Here is a 20797-nt window from a genome sequence, read left to right on the forward strand (position 1 = left end):
ATAAAAACAAAACTTTGATACGCAAATGCCATATTTTTTTACCACTACTTTCACCAACCTAATAACTACCTTAATTATTAAACCTTCATTATAAAACCTGTGTTAAGGGTAAAAAAACTCCCATAAAAAAAATAACATAAGACTAGATCCTTACCTCCCTATGTTCCCACAACTATTTTAATATTAATATTGTATAATGATAAAATATAAATATAAATATAATCGAATTCAACAAATAATGTAAACTAAACCTACAATATAAGGAATAAATGATAAAATATTACAGGAAGTTTCACTCAAATCAATTTAACTTATGTAATACCTGTGAAGACAAACTTCATATCTAACCATTGATATCTCATTAAAAATTGAATTGCTGCGTGTATTTCGCTGAACACAATTTGATGAAAGTTCTTTTCAAATTGATAAATTGATAGGAGGCACAATTGGACAACCAACATTACAAACTCCACAAAACCAAATGGCCGCCACGCTGCAGTTTTGTTTAGTTTGAAAAACAGAGGTACACAGAAGAGAACAGGGGGGTCCCAGATTGCTTTAAACCGCGAAAATTTGCACGTTCATCTTGAAATCAAAGTGTGGGCTGTATATCATCGGTCCATCAGTTCCTCTCTGTTTGAAAAACAGAGGTACGCAGAAGAAATCGGAGTGGGGTTCCAGATTGCTTTAAACCGCGAAAATTTGCATTTTCACCTTGAAAACGAAGAGTGGACTCTATATCATCGGCCCAGCAGCTCTTCTCTGTCCGTTCAGATTAGAAGTAAAAATATGATTCTGAGGACTCCCCCTCGGCAGCGGAGGGCGGCCGCCCCTCCTCCTCCTCCGCCCTCTCCTTCTAATCCTCTTCCTCTTGCGGGAACGCGGGCACAGGCGTCTTTTCCACCGCCGACTTCCGCACCATCTCTTCGGTCTCCTGCAATGAACGCAAGAGGTAATTCTCAGCAAATTGTGCCTTATGACGATCCTTTGGATCTACTCCAGCTCTCCGATGGCGACAATGATGGCTCTGATGCAATGTTATGCACCTATAAATGCCGGCAGATGGTTTGTATTTCTTCTTAGTAATTGACTGTTGTAATCGTTCTTTTAAAAAAGTTATTTTTCGGTGATTCATGTTAACTTAAAGTGAGATAGAAATCCCAATTTTTGAAACCCTAAACTAAACATGTATATCAATATGTAGACTGCTGAATTTTATTCTTTTAGGCCCTCACTATGTTTTGAACTCTTAACTGCCGAACACAGTTACATTTTTTGCATCAATTGAGCTGCATCTTTATTGAACCCAGTAAAGATTTTTTCAGTAAACATTATGTCATCGACTGAACCGAATCACAAACCATTTTGGGGTGGCTTTTTCTTTCTACATATTTATTGAACTCAGTAAAGATTTTCTCAGTAAATATTATGTCATCGACTGAACTGATTCACAGTTTTTTTGGGTGGCTTAACATGTAACTATTGATACAAACAGAAATGTACATATGCACTTTATAGAAAAAGAATTCCGCCTCAAATGCAGCTGTCACAAGCATTACATAAGCTCAGAAACAGGTGGGTTATAAACCAAAAATGCTCATGACTCTAATACCTGTCCCTCGTGGCATACATTAGCATAAATGATAACAGTTCATAAAATGTCAAAAAATTATCATAAATATATGGCACAAGGTTCGAGAGTAAACTCAAGACAGAAATCATCAGGCATGGCAGGGAGAGGCTCAGCAGGGGGTGGTACATCATCATGGTCTTCTGGGGTTGGCCCCCAGCCAGTAACATCAAGCTCCGGGTTGCTGATTATTGGCTTCCAGTCATCAGTGTCTGGTTCTGGTGGGTTCTCTGCCTGAAAAATGGCGTGTGCAAAGGTAGGGAACTTGTCAGCCGAATTGGCTGCACGGGACTGTTGTGCCTCTGCTTCGTTCTTTCCATTAAGGCTCTCCCAGCTCGGTGACAAGGCCTGCCCTTTGAACTCTAGGACTACAAGCAGGAGATGCTCGAGAGTAAACTCACTACAGAAATCATGAGGCAGAGGCATGGAGAGGCTCAGCAGGGGGTGGCACATCCTCATGGTCTTTTGGGATTGGCCCCCAACCGGTAACATCAAGCTCTGGGTTAGCGATGATTGGATTCCAGTCATCAGTGTCTGGTTCTGGTGGCCTTTCCATCTTAAAAGTGGCGAGTGCAAAGGTAGGGAACTTGTCTGCTGAACTGGTTGGGGGGTGAGACAGTTGTGCCTTCACTTCTTTCCATTAAAGCTCTCCCAGCTCAGTGACAAGGCCTGCCCTTTGAATGCTGGGACTGCAAGCAGGAGAGGCTCCAGGTGGCTCCCTTTTCATTGTACATGGGCAAGGTTGCCATAGCTTGGGATTGGAGCAGGAGAGGAAGTTCCATTTACCAAAAATATTTGGAGTGAAGTGTCTTGACATGTAGATAAGATAATTTTATCAATGTCGAACGAATTACCACAATAGTAGATCAATGGGACTAAAGGATACAGCCAGCCTGAATACAATGTGGCGGTGCAAGAGCAGCTCCTATATAATGAGAGAAAAAAAGATACAAGAAAACTGAAAGTATAGTCTAGGTAAATATTTGACAATGCTAAGCACTATGTGTAGCTAAAACCAAAAATAAAGTGTATATAACAATATCTTAGGTGTGGTGATACAAAGTGAGTGTCCGGGGTAGGAGCTGGACAACTCGATACTAGTCAAGGGGAGAGATAAATATTTGAAGATGAAGCCAATGAGGTCAAGGTCTCTTGGATTTTGTGAAGGGGGGTGACGGGGTTGCACTAACTTGTTGGAGTCCTTGAGTACAATAGTGGGATCTAGCTATATGAATTTGGGGGATGTAGAATCCCAAATTAGTTGTAGAACATGTGAATACATGCATATTATGCTACTCATAGATGAATACTTGTTAAAATTGGCAACCAGGGCAAAACTTCATGTGGGTCATCTTATTCATGGCTGATAATATTTTTATTAGATTCTTCTCGTTGAGAGGTGTAGGATTGATATAAAGATCATCCGATTCCGATAAGTATTCATGGAGATATGAATTTATTTTCATTATGGAATTATTATCAAGCCGACCTACAACTCATGTAGGCTCAGAAGCCCAACAGTCGCATCTATTCAAACACCAACGTTGTGTATAAATATAAGAGGACTTTTCCTCATTTGCACTCAGTCTTCTCATCACATTTCTCTCTCTCTACTACGCAGAAATGAGCCTCTTCTTTACTGCGCAGAAATGGGTCTCTCTTTCACACATGTGAAGCCGAAAGCTGCTGAACCTGAAGCTGCAACTGCAGATCCAAAGATTGACCTGCGTGGCCTAGAAGATCTCCTCATCTGAACTGTGTTGTAGGTTCATCTGAACCTCCTTTGGAAGCCGCAACTTTTGGTGGTGGAATGAAGTCAATCCGACGAACGATTTGCAATATATCGACTGCCCTAGATTGAAGCTGGAAACCGTTGAAACTGAAGCTGCAACTGCAGAAGTAAAGATTGACCTGCGTGGCCTAGAAGATCTCCTCATCTGAATTGCACTGTAGCTTCATCTGAACCTCCTATGGAAGCCACAACTTTTGGTGGTGGAATGAAGTCAATCTGATGAACGGTTTGCAAGATATCGACTGCCCTAGTTTGAAGCCAGAAACTGCTGAAACTAAAGCTGCAACTGCAGAAGTAAAGATTGACCTGCGTGGCCTAGAAGATCTCATCATTTGAACTGCGTTGTAGGTTCATCTGAACCTCCTCTGAAAGCCGCAACTTTTGGTGGTGGAATGAAGTCAATCCGACGAACGGTTTGCAAGATATCGATTGCCCTAGTTTGAAGCCGGAAACTACTGAAACTGAAGCTGCAACTGTAGAAGTAAAGATTGACCCGCGTGGCCTAGAAGATCTCCTCATCTGAACTGCGCTGTAGGTTCATCTAAACCTCCTCTGGAAGTCGCAACTTTTGGTGGTGGAATGAAGTCAATCCGACGGTCGGTTTGTGAGATATCGTTTGCCCTAGTTTGATAAAGAAGCCGCTAATGCTGATGCTGCTGATCTAGGGTTTGCTATTGTTGATTTGAATCAGATTTATTGTACTATTTCTCTCTGCTGAATTATTGAAGATAAAAGAAGATTTGATCAAGGGGTTTCCCCACACATTGTGGGGTTTGTCCCTGGCTAGCTACCACATCTTGTGTCTCTTGTCTTGGCTTGTTTTCTGTCGATCATTTAATGTTCTATCTGCACTTTACTTTATGTACATGTGATTGCTAATCTGTGGAATATAATAAGAAAAAGAAGTAAACTGTTATAAGCAAGAACATACCATAACTTAACATGGTATCAGCGCTGAGGTGAAGACAAAGCCCAAGCAAGAGCAAGAGCAATCACCGAAGAGAAGATTGGAGAGGCTATCCTAAAAGAACTATGGGGTCCTCAACACTCTGCCGAAGGCAAGCTTCGTAAGAAAGATGATTATCACGCATGGAAGATGTCTATCGATCTAACCCTAGAAGATCTAGGAGTGCTGGACCATGTAAGAGGCAATATTGTTGAGCCTCCATCAAATGCATCCGTTGCTACATGGAACAAATGGAAAACCGAAGAAGTCAAAATAGAAGATCATTCGGGACTCTATCGACTAGCACTTGGTGGCCTACATCTCTGAACTGGACACCTCCAAAGAAATCTACAATAGACTGGAAAATGGCACTCATGACTCTTGGAGGATTACCATCCGAATGGTACGTGTTCAGGACTACTCTTCTGAACTATAATGTAATTCCTGGTTTCGAGGAATTAATGGCTAGATGCATTCAAGAAGAAACAAGGGAAGAAGAGCAAGAAATGCCCATGCCTAAAGGTCTTCCTGTTACCTTTTCTTCTCATGCTAAGAAAAGAAATAATTCCGGGACTAAATCAAAAGGAAAGGCTGGACCTAAGGGTGGAAGAAAAGGACGAGGTTACATCTGTGATAAAGCAGGTCACTATGCAAGGGAGTGCCTTGATAGAAAGGACTCACACCGGGACGATGATCAAAATCCATCTAATGGCAAATCAAAGGAATGACAAATTCAACAGCAAAGGTAAGAGGAGAGCTGGGGATCGAGGAAGAGGACAACCATTTAAGAAGGCTAGAAAGTCCAGGATGTATTAAATGCACTTGACCTCAAAAAGAACCTAGTGTCCATCTCGGCAATGGAAGACAGAAATCAGGCTAGTGGCCAAGGCAGAACCGACAAGGGGAAAACCCAACCAATCTTTTCTTGTGAGAGAGAGTTCAATTCATCAATTTTGACATCAGTCATAATAGCATGCCATTCACTATGATCTTCAACAAAACATATAAATAAGACTGACCATCATGGTAGCTCAAGTCAATTCTCCAATTTTGTCCACAAGAATTCCTTTCAAGTCTATCCATAAGAGTTCCTTTCAATTCTCTCCATAAGAGGTCTGCAACTAGGTCTTCACATGGTCTCTAGGAGGGTCGAAGTTTGGCCTATTCTTGAACCTTAGAACATAGGTAATGCCACAAATAATAGTGTCACAGACCCTCACATTAGCCAAAGAAGAAGTGCCACAAAGAAGCTCGCTTGTGATAGAACTATGTGCCACAGAAGCTCGCTGTCACAAAGATACTTGCCACAAAGAAGCTCGCTATCTCAGAGATACATGCCACAAAGAACTCACTTCAACCACAAAAAATAGTGCCACAAATAGCTCGCATCACAAAGACATAGTGCCACAGGTAGCTCACATCATTACATAGAAAACAGTGCCATAGATAGCTCACATCACAGAGGATAATGTTTCCTCAGAGCTTGCATAGATACGAAATCTGAATATATGCCTTGGAGGTGAGCTATTAGGTTCAATATATAGTTGTTCATCCATACGAATGGACGTGTCTTTTGTGCAGGCACATGTTCTAGGAGGGGCTGACTTGAGCAAATTTACGAGGCAAAATATAAATTCAAATTTTCTATTTCTTCACATGATGAATACCGATCATGGCTACCATATTTCCAACACTCCCTCTTAGCCACGGAGGTACCTTTCATTCTCTCTCAAGATCAATCTCCCCGACCAAACCATAGGGTCTCACAGCCACAAACTAAGGGAGAGATCACAAGTCTCATCATAAGGAAAGATACATAACATCCAACACATCCCAAAAGCCACAACACTATGCCATCTAGGTCAGTGCCCTACTGATCAGTGGGATCAATCAATGAGGGCAAACCGATCATACGCACAAGGTGCATCTCCCCGACCACAAACAAGGTCTCCCGACCCATAGCCTAAGGGAGGAATTCCTATCTCAATCCCCGACTATATAGTCTCTCGGTCCACGACCTTAGGGCTAAGTCATCGGATTCGCCGTATTTAATCCTTAAAATTCGAAATTCGCCGTATTTAATCCTCATTCGAATTTGTTCGATAAAATTCGCCATTAAAATTCGCGTATTCGAATTTCGAATTTCTGTCGATTAAATTCGCCATTAAAATCGATGAAATTCGTTGAGATGCGTTAAAATTCGTTTTTTTCGGGCCGGGGGTATGCGTGCTGCTGTTTTAGCTTAGGTTTCAATGTTCATTGGTTTCGTTGTTGTTTCCATTGCCGCCGTAGACGCACGACAGAGACGCAGACGCACGACAGAGACCACGGACACCTTGTTGTTTCAAATTTGGTTGTTCTGATCATGTCGCTGGTCATAACAAATTACAATGCGTTCCTCTTTGTTAGGAATGTATTCAAGCATTTGCAGAAATAATCTGAAATATGGGTTTTTCACAGCCTTGCACCCCTTTGACTCTTGCGCATAGTTATCAGCATTGTACCTTGTCCACTAGGTGTGCAATTCATCACTATATCAGCAAGATGATTTTTTATAGGCTGAACGACAACTGTTTTTCTATATCAAATCACGTCTAGGGACTGATACTTTATAATTAGAATAAACTTCTGTTGATGAAATAAAAATCCTATGCTCAACACGTCCTTCATAGAAAATATCGACAAACGATTTCTTATTGTTTTCTGATAATGGAAACAATGCCCCAGTGACTGTTGTACGTTTCCCTGTTGATCTCAAAGTATAAGATAAGACTCTTTTTTGGTGCGTATATGGAAATATCACCAACTGCATATCCCCATGGTCAAATGGATGGGTGCAATGATCCATTTCTGTTCTTTTTTATGGTAGTAGGACAAATTGATTTCAAAATGAGAGTCTGCATTGAAGGAAAAATATCTCTGCACCGTCTGAAGCAACTATGTATGTTATCTCATCTGCTGACCAGTGTTGTTGTCCATCTCATGATATCTGTATAGAAACACCCTTTCATCACAATGCTGACCATCAAAAACAGGTGGTGCATCAAAGTACAACATATACAACTTACCATTGCTTTGCTGATCAAATGGTATCTTTTAGAAATTTTCATTATTTCTTTGTCAATATGGTTGACTCATTAGCATGTGCTACATAACTTGCTGATTTTTCCTATACATTTCAAGCTTTTCATCGAATTATGCTTTGACTCCATTATTAATATAATTTCTAACAATAAGATAGTCTTCATAAGTGTATAAATCTGCCCTCTATCTTTAATATACATTTTTTTTTTCGAATTTCTATATGTCGAATTTTATCGACAAAATTTGAGTTGCCGAACTTTATTCAAATTTCAAGGTCCTCGAACTCGAACTCGAACTCGAACCTGGTGACTTAGCCTTAGGGAGAGAACTCATCCTTCCCGACCAAACCATAGGTCTTCTAGCCACAGTCTAATGAAGGGAACTCAAGATCAATCTCCCTGACCAAACCATAGGTCTCCTGGTCAACACCTAAGGGAGAGATCACAAAATTAGCGTCCCCGATCAAATTGGTCTCCTTGTAAAAAACCAATGGATCACTTCAGGCCTCAGAACCAAGCTCCCAGACTAGACTCATAGGCCTTCTGATCAATTGAACTAAGGGAGTGACAATCTTCCTGACCAAACCATAAGTCTCATAATTGCAACCTAAGGAATATTCATGATGCTATATAATCAATGCTCCCTCTGCAAGAGGAATTATTAACCATTCCAGGCTTCTCACATGAGCAAACATCAATAACATGCTCAACAACAAAAAAGTAGGTATGGTGGATTTTAGCACTTTGATCAAATGTTCCAACAGACAACAACATCTAGCTATTTGTTTAGCTTCAGCGGGGGCTTTTCACAGAAGCAAACACCAACAATCATTGTTGAATCTAGCAGACAATAAGTGGCTTCTCACAGAAGCAAACATCAACGACCATGGTCGAATCCAACAGACAATAAGTGGCTTCTCACAGAAGAAAACATCAACAACCATGGTCAACTCCAACACAAGATCAAATGGATCAACAAACAACTTCCGAAGCTAAACTACTTCTACATTTTCAGCTTCAGTAGTTCTAAATACAGCGGAAACATCCATGTTATTTAGACCAACAAAACACCAAGAAATACTCTTTCTTTTTTTGATACATCCAATCCAAATAGAATCAACAATTTCATGCATTAGGTGGTTCAACGAGCCAATGAGAGAATCAACCAAGTCAACAACAGAGTCTTGCAGCTTCTTCAAAATTTTCATCAAGCAAGTGTCCATGGACTTACAGTCCACCATGCCACAACCTCAACAAAGATTATTTGAGCCAAAAGAAAATTTGTCATGAGTCATGCTTGTAGGGTTATTTGAGTCAAAAGAAAATTTGTGATGAGTCAAACAAATGTACTTGAGTTAAAGTCCCATTTAGACCTCTTGATGAAAATGAAAGAGTCAATGTCCCATTTGGACTTCTTGAAGAAAAAGAAAAATATTTTTCTATTTGAGTCAAGACTCAAAAGAGTCAATTTGTCCTCCATAAGACCAAGTTGGTCCTCCTGGACAAGTCGACCTAGAAAGGCACCTAATCGACCTCCTAGAAAGATATAAATTGTTAAAATTGGCAACTAGGGCCAAACTCCATGTGGGTCATCTTATTTATGGTAGCTGATGTTTTTCTTGGATCCCTCTCATCGAGAGGTATAGGATTGATCTAAAGATCATCCAATTTCGATAAGTATTCATGGAGATATGAATTTATTTGTGTTATGGGAAAATTCGTCAAGGTCGGCCAGCGACCAAATTACCCCCACATGTGCTCAATGTTTTAATATAAAAGGAGATAACTTGAAAGTCATTTCACACACACTTCACTTTTGATTTCTCTCCACTTGTTATGGGTTTTAGTGGAAGAGAAATCTAGGAGAGGAAGCCCTAAACGCAGAAGGTAAGGAGCCTTAGCATGAGCCCTAGATGTAGTCAAGAAGGAGGCCTACACGCTGCCTTATACGCTGGTCTCTACAAGCCCTAGATGCAGTCAAGAAGGAGGCTTACACGCTGCCCTATACGCTGGTCCCTACAAGTCCTAGACGCAGTCAAGGAGGAGGCCAATACAAGCCCTAACCGCAAATAGAAAGGGTCAAGGAACATCGTGGAAGGTCTACTACAAGAGGCCGAGTTTGGTGACTGTCTTAAGGGTAAACAGGGGTCTGAAGTTGTGATATACATTGGGCTAGGCCGAGATGAAGAGCCTCTTGTTTGGAGGCTTGTGGATAGGCTGGAGTTGTGTTTGAGGGATGTTGTATGGTAACAAGAGTGTTGTGTGGTAGGCCGTAGGCCATATCACAACAACAAAGGATTGCATGGGTTGTTTTGAGGGCTGGTTTTAGCCCTTACCCTTAGCATGGAGGAAGAGTGTCCCTCCTAGCCTATGCCACTATTTATTAAGGTTGTTTGAGGGATTGTGTGTTGGGTTAAGGGCAGTGGTACATGCCCTAACCAGAAGTACATGCATAGCAGTAAAATCAGTGGTGTACAACAATCTTATAGCAGCAATTGTGATGGTACAACAATCTTGTAGAAGCAATTGTGATGTTTCTCTGGGTCAGATTGTTGGGCAGTTTGTGGGAGCCAAATTGGTGACTGTACATAGTGGTATGGTACATGGGACAATTAGTATTTAGTGTAGCAAGTTCATGGTGCTGCAATGGTATGGTACATGGGACAACAACAACAACAAGGTGCAACAAGCACATGGTGGCAAGCATAGTGCTGCAAGCACATTGGGACAACAGTGTGGTACTTGGTGTAGCAAGTACATGGAGCAACAAGCACATGGGACAACAATATGGTACTCGGTGCAACAAGTACATGGAGCAGCAAGCACATGGGACAACAGTGTGGCGGCATGGTGCAACAAGCACATGGGACAATAGTGCGGTGGCATGGTGCAGCGAGCACATGGGACAACAGTGTGACAGCGTGGTGCAGCTCAGTGAGGTGCAGCGTGATGATGAGGAGCAACGCAATGATAGGTGCAGCAAGGCGATGGAATCACCTTGGAGAATCAGTTGAAGCAACATGTCTTCAACTGAGTTCAGCTACCTCATGTATCATCTTCTTAGAGATGATCTATGCTCTTATTTAGATAAGTCAAAGTGTTGACTTCTGTTGTAAATGTACTATCTCTCTCTCTCTCTGCTGAAATATTGAAGAACATATAAGAAGAATTGATCAAGGGTTTCCCCGCATTGGGGTTTGTCCCTGGCTAGCGCCACATCTTGTGTCCTCTTGTCTTGGCTTGTCTTCTGCGATTTATGTTTATGTTCTATCTGCAATTTACTATTATGCTGATGTGATTGCTAATCTGGAAAAGATATTGAGCTAACTGTGAAAATTGAAATAAATTGCTCTAAGCATAGAACATACTTAAAATTAACATGGTATCAGAGCTAAGGTGAAGACAAAGCCCAAGCAAGAGTGAAAGAGCAATCACCGAAGACAGTTGGGAAAGGACAAAAGGCTCAATGGATTCCTCATCTCTCTTCAAATTCACCAAGGGTGAAGTCGAAGCAGAGAACATTATCAGAATGGCGTAGCGGAAGCTTCTGATGGCCTACCTAAAGATCACTTCAATGGGAAGTCCGAATCTAAGTGTGGAAGGAAAGGCAAATGCCTTGGTTGTAATAAATCTGGCCATTATGCAAAGGAGTGTCTGAATGGTAGGGACACATCACTTGATGATGATAACAATCATTCCAGGGACATCTTCAATGATCGAAGGAATGACAGGTAATGTAGGTCATCAAGGAAACGATCGACTCTTCAAAGAAAGCAAGGAACCCCAGGTACGAAGAATCAAATATTGTTTCTGATAAGATAAAGAAGCGTTATCTTGTATTGGCCCTCTCCTTCAGACTCTTTTGAAATCTGGCTTATTGATTGTAGTGCTTCAAGGCACTTCATCGGATAGAAGGGTGCTCTCTCTAATTTGGTAGAGATGGAAACAATCGTGGGATTATACTTGGAGTCGATGCCACTGGTCCCAGAAAGGGTGTATGGAATGTTACTCCTCAAGTGAATGAGGGTAACTCGATTCATTTACAAAATCTCTTTTATGTAGCTGATCGCAAGAAGAACCTGGTGTCCATTTCGGCAATGGAAGTCAAAGGTTTCAGAGTGGCATTCATCGATGGAAAGGTACGTGTTTGAAAATGGAATTTTGAAAGATGCTTTTGAGTTCAAGGTTGGCAATTTGTATCAAGTTGCAGGATGGTCCATTAGGGACCATGTCAGTTGACACATCTAATTTATAGCACCGGAGGTCTACGTTATGGGGCCTTACTCGATGTGAGTCAAATGTTGATTTGGGGTAGCATCAGATGTGCTCTAGCCACGAAAATTGGTGGAGAGGCTAAGGCACATGAGATCTCCAATACCCAGAAAGGGTTTGGGCAGATTCTAAACAGTTTGGGAGATATTAAAATAATTAATATTTTTAATGGAGTCCCTAAGTCTAAACTTAGGGAAAATAAAATATTAATGTGAATTAATATAAAACTGTGTTAGAATGGTCCAAAAGTCATGGATCAAGCCAGATCTAATCTTAGCCATTGATTAGGGACTTAATCTCGGTCGTTGATTTGTCAACGAAAAAAGTATAAGAGGAGGCTTGAGGGTCACTTGGAGAACACACCAAGAGATCAAGATTTCGACTTTCTGGGGCTGGGTTTGCTGAGAAAGTTGAGAGAGTGATCAGAGTTGCAGCTGAGGGGCAGTGAATACAGAAGCAGAGAGGCAAAGATAGCACTGGGAGGATCAGTGCAGTAGCCGAAGAGAGGGACGCAGAACCAGCCAAGGGTTCACGCAGAGCCAGCCAGGGCTCACGTAGAGGCAGCCAGGAGTTGCGCAGTGCCTCAGAGGGCCAATGTGAGTGACGCAGAGGGCCAGAGGACTGACGCAGTGCCTCTAGAGGCTGACACAGGCCAAGCTAGAGTGACCTCGGGCTAACGTTGGGCCAGAGAGAGCTGACGCAGTCCCTAGAGGTTGACGCTGGGGTTTTGTGTGGCAGATTGGAGCTGTGGAGCTCCCAGAGTGTTTATCCGAGGTTTCAGCCGGAATATCTGCTTTCGAGTAGAGAGTACTATTGCTGAGATTTTTCTCTGTTGGGTGAGCCGAATTTGTCACCCAGATTGTATTATGAAATTGCTTAATAAATCAAACCCTCAGATAGCTGCACCAGTTTTCTTGCATTGGGTTTTTCCGGGGACATTAGTCCAAAAACAACAGTGTCACTTGTGTGCTTGTTTCTGTTTCCTTCAGTTGATGATTTGTAATGTGTTGAGCATGTACTTGTATTTATTTCCAGTATTTACATGGTAAATAATTTTTTAATTAACAAAACAAGTAGGTAGGAATAAATCAGTAAAGTACATGAAGGGTTTCTAATAGTTAGACTTAGGAACTTCAAAATGGTATCAAAGCGTGGTTGCAGATCACAGGGGAACTGAGGACATCAACCGAGCAGAGCAACAACAACAAAAAACAACTGTCCCGAGTGACAGAAGCTGTTCTTAGCAGAAAAGCAACAAGGAAGGGGTGACGCAGTGCCTGCGTCATCAAGTTCGAGCCAAGAATAGGCAGCGCAGAGGCTAGGGAGGCAAAGGCAGGCTCACGCAGAGGCTAGGAGAGCTGACGCAGTTGGCTGAGGAAGCTGATTTGCCGGTGTTGGGATTGCGCAGATCCTACGAGCTCTAACCTTCAGTTTGCTGGGGTTTAGGAGGCTGTGGGTAAGTTGCAGAGTGGAGCTGGTGTGGTACTGTAGTCAAAATAGTAGCTAACAGGGCAAGGCCAAGGAGGGAGTTGCTATCGAGGATTTCTAGCTAAGAAATCCGGATTAGTGGTGCAGCTGCACTAATGATCGGAGTGGGGGCATCTCGACATTGGCATAAGGGTTTGCAGGAGGGAAATCGAGGCTCAAAGGGAGTCACACCAAGAACTTCCAGGAGGGAAGTAGAGGAGCAGTGAGATGGCAGTGAACGGGGTAAGAGACTGGGACAGATTGGACGAAGCCTCAAACTTCGTAGTTTGGAAGGCCAGAATCCTATCTGTTCTAGACAGAAATCGTGTCAAGCACTTCGCCTTGAGGACGATAGCTGTCCTAGTTAACCCAGTTGATAACGACAAGTACGAGGAGGGAATGGCGAGGGCCAAGAGCATCATTCTTGACGGGGTCAAGGACCATGTGGTACCACATATTGCCGAAAAGGACACGACAAATGAGATGTGGGAGGCCCTAAAGAAATTGTACCAGCATACTTCTGTGCAGAGAAGGATGTTACTAGAAAATCAGCTGCAATCATACCAGATGCAGAAGGGAGAACAGATCGACCCCTTCCTCGGTTGATTGAAGAAGATCCGAGATTAGCTGACTTCCATAGGAGCCATGCCAGATCAAGAATTGATGGTTAGAACAGTCCTGAACGCAGTCTCAGAAGACTGGGAGGTGTTTGTCCAGAGCATACTGGGTAGGGCAACCCTTCCAGATTGGGAGGAAATGTGGGCGACTCTTCGCCAAGAAGAGATCAGAAGGCTGAGCAAGGCGGGAAGTAGCGGCAAGGGGATCAGAATCAAGAAGGAGGAGGAGGTGGATGTTGCCCTAGCATCTGAGGGAAAGCAGGAGAAACGAAAGAAGGACCTCTCCAAGGTCAAATGCTTCCACTGTGGGGAGCTGGGTCATTATGCGACCCAGTGTCCAAGGAAGAAGAGCAAGGGAGAGGCCTCCGAGACCAAGGCTGCGCCAGCAAGGGCAGAGAAGGAAGTGGAGACAGACGATGATTGTGCCATGAGTGCACACACACCACTTGAGCAGAAGTGGGGAGACATCGAGCTGTAGTCAGACAGACTACAGGCGATGAGGGGCAGGATCCTTGAGGTACCCAAACCTCCCTTGAAAGTGTCAGATGTTCTATATGTGCTTGGAATGAAGAAGAACTTGATATTCGTCTTAGCACTTGAGGACAGAGGGTATGATGTGTTGTTTAGGAGAAGGCAGGTGCTTATATATCCTAGGGGAAATCCAGCTTCTTCAACTAGAGAGATTGGTGTGCGCCATGCTTAGGTGTACAAGTTCTCATTCCAGCGCCTGATGGCATTTAGTAGCAACACCCGAGACATGACCGACAACAGATCTAGCAGTTCAGAGTTGTGTGAGATTTGGCACCGCAAGATGGGGCACATGTATCATGGGGCCTTGAGTACATTGTGGGAGATCACCACTGGTGTGCCAGATTTCAGTTCTGATCACCTTGATGTATGCAGAGGATGTGCTATGGGGAAGTTTTCCAGATCCCCTTTTCCCAGCAGTGATAGCAGAGCGACCGGGATCCTTGACTTGATTCATACCGATGTGAGTGGTCGGATGTCTCATATATCCTTGAGTGGCTATGAGTACTATGTTTTATTCATTGATGACCACTCCATGAAGACCTGGATTTATTTCTTGAAGACCAAGAGTGAGGTCTTCAAGTGGTTTCAAGAGTTCAAAGCTCTTGTGGAGACCTAGACAGGTAGGAAGATCAAGGTCCTTAGGTCAGACAATGGAGGGGAGTATACCCTTGGTGAGTTTTCTGATTTTTGTGCTAAGGCAAGCATTAGGAGGGAGTTCACAGTTCCTCACTACCCCCAGCAGAATGGAGTGAGACTAGCAGGGTACACAGATTCAGATTGGGCAGGTTGTGCTTCAGATAGGAAGAGTACTTCCGGGTGCTGTTTTGGGTTGGGTTTGACAGTTGTGTCGTGGATTAGTCGGAAACAACAGTCAGTTGCATTGAGCTCAGCTAAGGCCGAGTATATGGCTGCTAGTTTGGCTAGTTGTGAGGCCATATGGCTTCGCAAGATGTTGTTTGGTCTATTTGGTCAGGCATTGAGACCTTCAGTAATTTATTGTGATAATTAGAGTTGCAAAAAACTCATGAAGAATCTAGTTTTTCATGACAGGTCAAAGCATATTGAGATCAAGTATCACTTCACTAGAGACTATGTCCAAAAGGGCGCTGTCAAGCTTGAGTGCATTTCCACAAATGAGTAGGGAGCGGACATTTTCACCAAAGCCTTACCACAGGGCAAGCATGTCTACTTCAGAGACAAGATGGGAGTGGTGAGGAACACTTTCCTCGCTAAGAGGGAGTGTTAAAATTTGGGTACTAGAGGACAAGTGGTTCCCTAAGGCTTTGATCTTTGGCCTAGGGAAAAGTGTCCAAATTTATTTTTTACTTTTCTTCTAAAGTGACTTTATAAGTGGTAAAGTCAATTTAATTTAAAAGTGACTTTATAAGTGGTAAAGTTACATTCTAATTTAAAAGTGACTTTATAAGTGGTAAAGTTATATTCTAATTTAAAGGTGACTTTATTAAAGTCAATGAAGAATTAGAAAGTGAAAAAGTGACTATGGAAATAAAAGGCTAAGTGGGTCTTTATTTAAGTGGGTGAGTTAAAAAATAGAAAGTGAGAATTAAATGCACATTTATTCTCATCCCTAGATCTAAATGAATCTCAACCATTAGATGTTAGGTTAACCCAAAAGATCAATTCATTCTTTCATGAGCATTTCAGAGAAAGAGAAGAGAGCAAGGAGAAAATTTATGAGCAGTGAGAAAGTGAAGAAGAGTAGCGAAAAGACATTTTAGCAAATTTGGGCAGCAACATTTATTGGCACGCATCCCAAGGCAAAACTGTTCCGCAGGAGAAAGGCACGAAAATCGAAGAAGAGGGACAGCAACAAGGGCATGCATTTCGAGGCAACCATATTGTTGAAATCCGTATGATTTGTACAACAAGTTCTGGGCATGTTTTTTGAGGCAAGTCGTACAACATTTAATGCTGTTTTATTGCTGGGAAAATTTCTGTTTTGGCTGTTTGCTGATTGGCATGATTTTTGAGGTGGAGTTCAAGCACGAAAATCGAGATAAGTTGTAATTTGTGGTTGCTGGAATTTTTACTGTGTATTTCAGTTTCTCTGTAAAAGCATTTTCAGAAATAAAGAAGAGCTCTCAAACTGGTTTTCCCCAAGAGTTGTAGGGGGTTTTTCCAGGGTCACATTGACAAAAAATCACTGTGTTATTTTCTGTGTGTGGCTGTCATAATTTTGCTATGTTTTATTTCTGCAATTTCAGCAGTTGTGAAATCTCTAAATTTGTGTTTTCAGAAAATATTGTCATTTTCAGATTTTAGAATTTTTATCATGCTTGGATTTAAAACTAAATGCATGGAGTGATAAGGAAAATTGATAACCGGAGTGGGGGTTGAAATTTCTTCAAGGGTTTCTAATTTCAAGTGTAAGCAATCAATCCATAAGCCCAAGGCTTTCTTCTCCAACCCTTTTTGTCTAGATAGGGTTAACAATTCTTTAGATATGGTTTTAGCTCCAAACCTTAGATTTTGCAATCCCATTTAGTCTCAATCTTTCAGCAAGATATCAGAAGATGTACGCTGCTCATAATTTGATCAGCCTTCAGGATTTGAAGAGGAGATTTGGCCTCTTGATATGTCTCAACAACTTTGCATATGTTTCCAATGTCCAAAGCTATATGCTTACAATGATCTTCAGGTCAAGAAACTCCTTTTTATCACAATGTCATTGTAACAACAACATTTGCTCTTGCAATACATATGATCATTCAGGTCTAAGATTTATACTCAAACATTTATTCAATCCTTCATGTGGCTTTCTTTATTTGTTGTAACAGTTCTTTGTTAACTATCATTTTTCAATCTTCTTGACACCATGACTTTTATTCGATTCTTTAAATGCTTCTCCTTCAACTTAAATGATATCATATAGGGGTCATGATGTCCATATTCACTGTAGTAACACATCATTCATGCCAAGTGACCATCCCACTGGGGTGGATGCTATAACATGAGATTGGCAACAATGTCTTTCATGTGTTCAAATATTCAACCAAATCATGGTGGGAGATCAATTATCAATACCTTTGATTACATTTATAGAGATATGCCTCAAATACAAGGGACTCAGCCCTTTTTACCACAGATAGAGCTAAGCTCATAATTAAGATCATCACCATAAGCTTTGATAAGTAATGTCGGCCTCTTTTGCTGTATGTCTATATAAGGCACACTTTTCTTCCTTTTCTACGCAGACTTCCTGAGAGGCTTAGTCTCTTATAGCTTGATATAGCTTATGAATAGAGACTTAACTATAGATCGGATCACAACAAAAAATTCAGTCATCTTCAAGATTCTCAGATCATACTATGGTTTTGACTTCTTTCACAGAGACTCTTCACTTGTCATTAACATTTATCTTGAGCGGTTTTCACTAGGCTAGATCTTATGTCCTTCACAAGGGCTCAGCTTGACATCACATAAGAGTTTGGTTTGTCATCACAGAGCAACTTGGATCATCATCATGCTTAATAGAACTCGGATTACTAGATTCAGATCATAATTGTCATCACAGAAACTCAGATCATTATGTCATCATTGGATCATCAATACATATCTTCTGACTTGAATTTTCCGTAGAGATTAACTAGCATCTGTAGAATAATAATACCACAGAGATACAACAGTATCACTGTAACTTGGATGTCACAGAGGTAGCTCAGATGCCTCAGACTTTCAGTCTACCAAAAGAGATTTATCACAGAGGTACCATTTTGGACTAGTGTCGCAGACTACTTCAAGCTTGGATTTGATTCCAAACTCAATCTTGTCACTCTTCCACAAAGATGACAAACTCGGATTCAATGAGATATCTCAGATTTACAAAGATAATTCAGATGCCATTCGGATTACCATACCACAGAGATGAGGCTGGATGTTAGCTCAGAGAGAAGGCTCATATTTCCACAGGCTTCGGAACACAGATTTCAGATTTGGTTTGAACAATACAATTGAAACTCAGTTGCCATGGATTCAGACTTTTAGTGACAGTGATCTCCTTAAAAAAAACTGAATGTCTTTCCCTCAACATGTCATAATACATGATCATCTAAATTTAATTTGTCATATCAATTCATCTAAGTATGGATATCTGACCTCAAAGGGTTTCTCATTGATCCAGTGAGTTCCTTCAATCCTCGAGAGATAGGAATCTTGTACAAATTATGTCAAGACAGAGTCAGGAAAAGAATATCATTGAGACTTTAGGATACATACCTCACATGTTAGACTTAAGCTTTTATTTCAGTACAAGGTCTTCAAATTTCTTTCATCTTTCTTCTACAAGGAAATCCCAGGTCGGCTCTCTTTCACTATGTGTAGAACATGGATCTTTCAAAGTGGCTTGGTCTTGACTCCTTCCATAGAGATATACAAGCTTAGCCTTGGCCACTGATTTGGATCATGCTTTAGACTTGAATATGCATTTGAGTTTCTTTCAGGACTTGGCTTCAATCGCAGAAGCAACTTGGATACCACAAAAATGGAGCTTGGACTTCTTAGGATCTTTTTCAGATCTTTCACAAATACAAACTTTGATTTTTCTATGGCTTCTTTGATCATTATCTCTAGGCTTTCGATTAGAGAGCTCAAATTTGGAGTGTATTAGGGCTTCCAAGGTAACCAGAAATGACTCTATCTTTAGGGCTGCCTCAACTGTAGATGAGGAATCTTCTTTCAAATGTAGAATAGGGTTTCTTCAGGTGTGATCTCATGCTCTTTTCTTCCACCATAGCTCTGAAACCATGTTGATTTTCTAGTGCATTCAAGACTATTACAATTTTTCAAACTGATAACTACTTCTAGTGAGACGATTAGCATTCCAATCATTAAGTAGTTATACTTGAAAAATTTCAACCATTCATCTTTTTCAATAGAGCAATAGAGATCGCACTAAACAACAAGACAAGAGACACCAAAGTTTAGGGTAGTAGCCAGGGAAAAACACAACAAATCTTTCCTTATGAGAGAGAGTTCAATTCATCAATTGTACATCAATGAAAATAACATATCTTTGAGAAGATCACATGGATAGAACTTTGTCCTCTTCCTCAGTCACAGAGATAAGGAGCCATAAAACTTTGCTTTACCACAGAGATAAGGAGCCATTGAACTTTGCTTTACCATAGAGATAAGGAGCCACAAAACTTCGCTCTACAACAAAGAAGCTCGCATACCACAAAAGATGATGCCACAGAGGCTCGCATACCACAGAAGATAATGCCGCAGAGAGCTTCACATACCACAAAAGACAGTGCCACAGAGAGGTTGACATACCATAGAAGATGATGCTACAGAGAGGCTCGCATACCACATACGATAGTGCCACAGAGAGGCTCACATACCACAGAAGATAGTGCCACAGAGAGGCTCGCATACCACAAAAGATGATGCCACAAAGAGGCTCGCATACCACAAAAGATAGTGCCACAGATCCACAAGGTTCCACAAAGATATTTTCGAACTAAAATAGAGATGATGAGATGATCCGAATTTGCCTTGGAGAGCGAATAGGCTCAATATATAGTTGTTCATCCATGCGAATATATGTGACTTTTGGATGTTGAAAAGTGTAACTATGTTCGGTCTTCATAATGACATGTAAATATGATTTTATGTAATGAGATGTAAAGAGGAAAAATAAAATTATTTTATTGACTTGCTTAATGGGTTTCATGAGCAAGGGATTTTATTTTTGAGTCAAGACTCCCATTGAGAGTCTTTAGGATTTATTTGTCATTTAGTCATAAAATATTAGAGTCATTGTCATGTAAATGAAGTCATGTTACACTTTGTAAAAGGTCAATATTATCCATGTAAAGTATCCTCCAAGAACTTGTCATCTATCCTCTTCATGTCGGCCTACAAATATGGAAGAACTCTCTCGATGAAGTTGGCCTAACTCCAGCTATCATTTCGGCCTAAAGGTCATATGAAGAAGTGTATATATAGCCTACTCGGCCTCACTTGAAGGAAGACAATTCGATCAAGCAACTCGACTTGTATTGAGACAAGAAGAAGTGCGAAGAAAGGGAAGAAGCAGAAGTACGAAGAAGGAAGAAGAACAAAAGTGCAAAGAAGGGTTCTTCTGGGTAATGCGAAGTTAGGGTTTCTTTTGGGTCAGCAAAAAAGGACTTTCTTCTAGACAATGAAGTTTCCTCTGGGTAGTGCGAAGTTAGGGTAGTGAAGTTTCTTCTGGGGTAGCGAAGTTTCTTCTGGGCAAGCGAAGAAGAGATTTATTCTGAGGCAAGAAAAGGATTCTTCTGGGAAGGTCGAAGTAAAAGACCTAGAGACCGAGTTTCTCTAGAAGGAGCCGAGGAGAGCAGTTCAAGATCAACATGAAAGGCGAGGAAAGGAAGAGGCAGAGCATCAAGGTTAGTGACAAGGTTCTTAAGAGGGTACTAGAGTCAAGGGTCTGTGTCATGGTCTTGGTACTTATCA

General features: G+C 41.4%; 1 protein-coding gene across 4 annotated transcripts in view; it reads left to right on the plus strand.

The window, feature by feature from the left end:
• The first annotated feature begins 377 nt into the window (after positions 1-377).
• Positions 378-20797, plus strand: part of MAD1 (mitotic checkpoint family protein) — a 285271-nt gene continuing 264851 nt past the window's right edge. For 2 of the 4 annotated variants that reach the window (XR_016266807.1, XM_089458863.1), the window contains exon 1: positions 380-1065. Coding sequence is in view for 3 of the 4 variants with exons in the window: in XM_089458863.1 (XP_089314989.1) it covers positions 790-1065 (276 nt within the window). In the remaining variant the exon portion in view is untranslated. Of the gene's footprint in view, positions 1066-20797 lie in introns of all 4 variants that reach the window. The other 2 variants (XM_089458864.1, XM_089458865.1) reach the window with 2 other exon arrangements.

This window comes from Pinus tabuliformis, chromosome 7 (assembly GCF_031772625.1).
Source record: "Pinus tabuliformis cultivar Carrire ecotype Pingquan chromosome 7, CPIR1, whole genome shotgun sequence".
Lineage (NCBI taxonomy): Eukaryota > Viridiplantae > Streptophyta > Pinopsida > Pinales > Pinaceae > Pinus > Pinus tabuliformis.